General features: G+C 33.7%; 3 protein-coding genes across 9 annotated transcripts; 2 read left to right on the top strand and 1 right to left on the bottom strand.

Annotated features, from left to right (window-relative positions):
- Positions 1 to 50: 50 nt before the first annotated feature.
- LOC108629242 (uncharacterized) lies at positions 51 to 1,448 on the top strand. 6 transcript variants are annotated; one of them, XM_026817168.1, is made up of 5 exons: positions 51 to 622; positions 703 to 789; positions 866 to 996; positions 1,053 to 1,138; positions 1,250 to 1,448. In XM_026817168.1, the coding sequence occupies exons 1-5, from the start codon at positions 514 to 516 to the stop codon at positions 1,287 to 1,289; spliced, it is 453 nt and encodes a 150-aa protein (XP_026672969.1). In that variant the 5' UTR covers positions 51 to 513; the 3' UTR covers positions 1,290 to 1,448. The 6 variants fall into 6 exon arrangements, with proteins under 6 accessions (XP_026672969.1, XP_017887287.1, XP_026672968.1 ...); XM_018031798.2 differs by having other exon boundaries at positions 53 to 403; positions 494 to 622; positions 1,053 to 1,448; XM_026817167.1 differs by having other exon boundaries at positions 53 to 403; positions 491 to 622; positions 1,053 to 1,448.
- A 64-nt stretch (positions 1,449 to 1,512) lies between these two features.
- Positions 1,513 to 2,820, bottom strand: LOC108629240 (transcription factor A, mitochondrial-like). Its single transcript, XM_018031793.2, has 4 exons — positions 2,616 to 2,820; positions 2,068 to 2,440; positions 1,880 to 1,978; positions 1,513 to 1,770 (listed from the first exon to the last, which is right to left on the bottom strand). Exons 1-4 carry the CDS (start codon positions 2,672 to 2,674, stop codon positions 1,567 to 1,569), a joined length of 735 nt encoding a protein of 244 aa, XP_017887282.1. The 5' UTR covers positions 2,675 to 2,820; the 3' UTR covers positions 1,513 to 1,566.
- Positions 2,821 to 2,949: 129 nt separating this feature from the next.
- Positions 2,950 to 5,216, top strand: Surf4 (Surfeit locus protein 4). Of its 2 annotated transcripts, none has more exons than XM_018031759.2 (3): positions 2,950 to 3,415; positions 3,928 to 4,602; positions 4,717 to 5,216. In XM_018031759.2, exons 1-3 carry the CDS (start codon positions 3,365 to 3,367, stop codon positions 4,801 to 4,803), a joined length of 813 nt encoding a protein of 270 aa, XP_017887248.1. In that variant the 5' UTR covers positions 2,950 to 3,364; the 3' UTR covers positions 4,804 to 5,216. The 2 variants fall into 2 exon arrangements, with proteins under 2 accessions (XP_017887248.1, XP_026672963.1); XM_026817162.1 differs by lacking the exon at positions 2,950 to 3,415 and adding an exon at positions 3,427 to 3,510.
- Positions 5,217 to 5,363: the final 147 nt, after the last annotated feature.

Below are 5,363 nucleotides of genomic sequence, written 5' to 3'. Positions count from 1 at the left end.
ACTGCAAGCTACACGTCATATACGATAATATTGCTGGACATTCACGGACATTCCTCGTTGGTTTGATTGAAGATTGAACGATTGAAGTTGCTACTGTTGCTAGTCGCTATCAGTAAAACAAGTGATGGTAACTGGTAACAGGGGGCGTTGATTTCGTAAACTTTCACTGTGATGTAAAATAACCTCAGAGAACTGTAAGTAAAAAGTGAACAATATATACGTTTCACAAAATACTATACGTTAATTAAAAGCAAATTCTAACAAGAATCCTTTAGGATATTACACGATGTAACAATACTTGTTCTTCATCGAACTTCCTATTTCTCCTTTCTAAAGTGTTGTATCATTTGGTATTTACATACTGCATCAATAACTTCATCAATTTTGTTTTCCTGTCACAAATGTGAGGAGAAAAATAGATCCAATAGTGATAATTGACACTTCAGTATACAAACTGAAATTATTTATGCAATTATTTACATGGACAAAGAAGTAAAAAGATATAACTAGGAGATGGATGATATCAAAGCCAAGAGAGATGCCAGAAGGAGGCGAATTTTAGAGAACTCTGAAAAACGATTATCAAAAATCACTGGTAGGGAAGACAACAATGAACTGAAATGTAAGTGACACACTTAATTGGCAAAAATATCCAATCGTCCATTAAAGTCCATCATTTAACTTTTTGTGTTTTGATTTCAGCCACAAATTTGAATTTATCTAGTCCACCATTTGAACCTATAGATACAGAAGAAACTTTATATACAAATGTAAATGGTCAGATACCAGGTAATATACGATGTTACTTTGAGTCTTTTTACAAATGATGTGAACAAGCTTAGTAATTTAAGTGTTATATTCAAAGGTCTTCACAGTACTTCGAGTAAGGTGAAAACATTACCCCCCAAATTATTGACAAATCGTATAAATTACATATTATTAGCCATTGTCGTCAATATTTTACTTTTACTGCAATTGGATCACTTGTTTGGAAAGGTAAATTACATATACTTACAGAGTGTATATATACAATAATTGATTGAATATTTTAGACCATCACAATTCCATATTTTCCAATAATGTTGGGACGCCTATACAATTATAGAGACGCTCGAGAAATGCAAGAAAATAATCTACTGTACGCGGCTCTCATTTTATGCAACATAAAGCCTGAATTGACATATCAATTGAAAAAACTGGTGACAATAGTTCATATGATATTTGGTGATTTAGCTTTGTATATTTTCAGTTTTACACTCATACATTATGGACTTCTATTATTCACATAATACAAACATTCCAACTATTTGAAGCCCTGCATCCAAAGCATTAAATTTTATAAATAAAAAGTAAAAATGTGTATATAAAATGAATATTTTAGTGAGACGAATGGAAGGCTCCGAAATATCTGAAGATCTGATGTTTCATAAAATAAGATTTGCAAATGATTCTTATGTGTACATTCTTTGATGGTCTTTGCATGATCTTTATGTTTACTAAGTACCGTTTAAATAAAGTACTACATATTTATTAATGGACGAAAATAATACACTCTCGCTTTTATTTCTATTGTTCACTTGTCACACGTTTTTGTTTTGTCAACGTTATTTGTCTTACAATATCGGTATGACCTAAGTTTATCATTTTCATTTCCCACTCATTTAAATCCTTCCTGTACTGTACCATCAATTCTGTAACTTTATCAGTATAAGGTTTCTTCTCTGCTTCTGACATTTGATTCCAGTTTTTAGTCACTGATTTTAACCAATCCTAATGAAAAATAAATAAAAAAAAGAGTATTAGAATAATGAAAGGAACATGACAAACAGATTATTTTATCGACATCAAATAGTAGTGATTGAATACCAATAAGCCATACCGTAAAAGGTACAGTTGGATCTTTCTCAGTTTTCATTTCTATCAAATAGGAAAGAAATGCACTTGGTGGTTTCTTTGGCTTTCCAAATGTATCACTTTTCTGAAATAAATTTTGATTTACATTCAAACCACTGATCTTAATTAAATAATATAATGTTTGTACACAATACTATGCGTTGAGATAATTACCTGCTTAATATTTAAATCCTTAAGTTTTTTACTAAACTGCTGTTTCTTTTCTTCCCATAACTGTTTTTGTTCATCAGTAATAGAATTATTGTATTGTTTCAATTGCTGAGCATAGAGCTCATAATTCTTATCGTATATTTGTTGAAAACTTTCTTTTTCACTGGGATCTAGTTCTGCCCATTCTTTTGATGCTTTCTTTACTATTTCTGTTTGTTTGAGACTAGGATCTTGCTTAAGAAATTTGATTCTTGCTTCTTTTATGAACAACAGGAAAGGACTTAGTGGTCTCTTTGGTTTTAGTGGGAAGATGCTCTCCTTTATAGATTTTAATGTATTCTTCGAAGCACTCTGGTACAAATTTAATGAGCAATTTCTAAAACAGCAACGAATTCGTTTTTTGTAGCAACCATGAAAAATGTGACAACCAAGATTATCACGTTCTTAACATTGAAAGTAGTTAAATGTAATTAATAGAAAATTCATCCAAACACGTGGTGAGAAACCATTCTCTATATAGTTCATTTTCTACAGTCATAGAAACAGTTTACCTTATACGTAATAAATTTGTTGACTGCATACAAAATGTAAATCTTCTATAAATCGCCATTCCACATGTAGTATTCTTTACCGCTGCATGTGGGTATAAACAATTATTTGTATACAAATACAGCACCGCACAGTGCCGTCGCCAGCAGTGGCCAGCAGAAATAATGAAATAAAGTGCGTAAGCGGCGTGAACAGCATGAGCGAAGGAAGCGTAGAAAGGAAAACAGAGAACAGAATATATATATATAGTATTATCGTTATATATGGTTATACTATAGGAATACTATAGGAATTAGAAATGAATATAAATTGGAGAGGCGAGCTCTAGAGACAACGACGTAATAGTGTGTCGAAAGGCTGTATCAGAAGAGAAAGTGCAATTATATACAATTTTAAGTTGACGATCTTTGTATTTTTTCATGTACGAGATCGCTGGATAAGTTGCTCGACCACGTATGCCGGAAGTGACGCGATAGCTACCACGATCTCCACATCATTCGGAATCAGAATAACAAGTTGTGTGAGAGGATATCGTTCACCAGTTGAACACAATCGCATTACGTTCGTACACGGGGCATTTTGCTTGGCCGTTCCGTGTTTCTCTGATTTCTCCCCCTCTCCCCTATCGTTACCTGTCCTTCTCTGTTCTTCTCTTCTTTCTGTGGTGCTTTCCGTCATCGGTACCACTTGCGTGCGCGCACGTGTGCATACGTAAGTGTGTGGGTATTTTTTGATTTTTAAATAAAACAAGATGCTGATCTCGCAGGAAGTGATCTCAAAAGCGGAAGAAATCGCAGATCAGGTGAATTTACAAGCCGTCGTGCTAAATTTATTTTATTTCTCTTGACGGATTTATTTTTGGGAACGAACTTGTAACAGAACACCAGCAGAAATCCTGTAGGAACACAAGTGTACTTACTCCTCCTGTCAACGTCATCGTGACACGATTACTTTACGCATTCGCATATTTCAATCTAATTCTTCTCATTCTTTGAACAATTCTTCATGCAACGTGTCTCTGTTCCTACTAAATATTGTAAACTTTCGTACATTATCGTCTGCACGTTACCAAATGAAAGGTTATGCATTAAGGAATAAATGTATGTTACCGAATGATACTGTTCACCCGAGCTAGGATGAAAATTGTTTGTAGTTTCACTTATTGAATGGATTGAATCAATAAAGATAGCAAACCAGAAAATATGTATAAGAATATTCATTTTCGTTGCCGCATGTTGTGTTCATCTATGTATAAAATTGTTATTATGTTAAATTGGAATCATAATTGTAACTGCTATTTGTTTGTAACGACAGGTGATTCGCAATGGAAAGCACATATTGCCGACCCTCGCAAGGCTTTGCCTTATTGCCACATTTTTGGAAGATGGTTTGAGGATGTGGTTTCAATGGGTAGAACAAAAAGAATTTATCAATAACAGTTGGAACTGTGGTACCTTCCTAGCTACTATGTTCGTCTTGGTCAATTTGATCGGGCAGCTTGGTGGTTGTGTTATGGTCATCGGAAGATGGAAAGTCAGCATTGCGTGTGGAATCTTGTTTTTCATCGTGGTCCTTCAGACACTGGCTTACAACATCTTGTGGGATGTAACATTTCTATTTAGAAATTTGGCTTTGATTGGTGCTCTTCTTTTGGTCCTTGCCGAATCAAGGGTAGAGGGAAGATCATTGTTTGCCGGTGTACCGAGCCTTGGAGATAACAAGCCTAAGAATCTTCTGCAGTTGGCTGGCAGAATTTTACTAGCATTTATGTTTACAACATTAATTCGTTTTGAAGTATCTTTCCTTCAAATACTGCAAGATATCCTTGGAAGTAGTCTGATGGTGTTAGTCACTATAGGATATAAGACAAAGCTTAGTGCATTGCTACTTGTCTTACTACTGACAGCATTAAATCTTTATCACAATGCATGGTGGACTATTCCAGAGTATAAAGCTCTAAGGGACTTCCTCAAGTATGACTTCTTTCAGGTAAGTTTTAATCATATCTTATTTGATTATTATTTATATAAGGCTATGCGTATATGTGCGTCATGATTTCATTGACTGTGCATGTTATGTATAAGTCTTTTCTTTGTTTTTCAGACATTATCAGTAATCGGTGGCCTTTTAATGATAGTTTCCTTAGGACCTGGAGGTGTGTCAATGGACGAGCATAAGAAAGAATGGTAGATGTCATGATATCATCTGAACAAGAATCATTACATTGTCATGATCATTGAGTAAAATCAGTCTCCCATTCCTGTTCCTTTGTATGCTCAATTGAGTCTGTAATAAGTTTATTGTTCGATAGACAAAATGCTACTAACGTGCATTCATTTTGAATTATACAATTTTGGTAAAGGAGTTGTTCTCAATTAAAATTTAAAAACGTGTGTGTGTACTTTGAGTCACATTAAAATACATGAAATTATAAAGAAAAACAAACTAATCATGCAAAGTTTCGACGTATAATTACTGTTAGGGAAGAAAGAAAAAGAGAAGACAACACCAAGGCATATTTATATTATCAATACTGGCATTGTACATATATGAACGCTACATTTATCGGGAAAACAAAATATATTTTTTGTGTGTGTTTTTAATTTTCTCTCTCTCTCTTTATATTATTAATGATCTTGAATCCTAGTCGGATTTATGTGCATGATTTTCGAACACATCAAATATGTATTCTTCCATAAAGTTTATAATTACGTTGCTTTACAAAAGGGCAAATTAATAAGAATATTAAA

This window comes from Ceratina calcarata, unplaced genomic scaffold (genome assembly GCF_001652005.2).
Source record: "Ceratina calcarata isolate Rehan_Ccalc_2016 unplaced genomic scaffold, ASM165200v1 scaffold557.2, whole genome shotgun sequence".
Lineage (NCBI taxonomy): Eukaryota > Metazoa > Arthropoda > Insecta > Hymenoptera > Apidae > Ceratina > Ceratina calcarata.
The sequence above is the reverse complement of the archived record's forward strand: the minus strand, read 5'-3'. Positions and strand labels throughout refer to the sequence as shown.

Bases quoted from the DNA above. Each gene is read 5' to 3' on its own strand.
- LOC108629242 (XM_018031798.2), top strand. From the start codon at position 514: ATGGATGATATCAAAGCCAAGAGAGATGCCAGAAGGAGGCGAATTTTA. The intron at 623-702 runs GTAAGTGACACA...TTTTGATTTCAG, and splicing joins AGACAACAATGAACTGAAAT to CCACAAATTTGAATTTATCT. The intron at 790-865 runs GTAATATACGAT...TTATATTCAAAG, and splicing joins TGTAAATGGTCAGATACCAG to GTCTTCACAGTACTTCGAGT.
- LOC108629240 (XM_018031793.2), bottom strand. From the start codon at position 2,674: ATGGCGATTTATAGAAGATTTACATTTTGTATGCAGTCAACAAATTTA. The intron at 2,441-2,615 runs GTAAACTGTTTC...TTGCTGTTTTAG, and splicing joins ACAAATTTATTACGTATAAG to AAATTGCTCATTAAATTTGT. The intron at 1,771-1,879 runs GTATGGCTTATT...ATTTTTCATTAG, and splicing joins ATCCAACTGTACCTTTTACG to GATTGGTTAAAATCAGTGAC.
- Surf4 (XM_018031759.2), top strand. From the start codon at position 3,365: ATGCTGATCTCGCAGGAAGTGATCTCAAAAGCGGAAGAAATCGCAGAT. The intron at 3,416-3,927 runs GTGAATTTACAA...TTGTAACGACAG, and splicing joins CGGAAGAAATCGCAGATCAG to GTGATTCGCAATGGAAAGCA. The intron at 4,603-4,716 runs GTAAGTTTTAAT...TTTGTTTTTCAG, and splicing joins TCAAGTATGACTTCTTTCAG to ACATTATCAGTAATCGGTGG.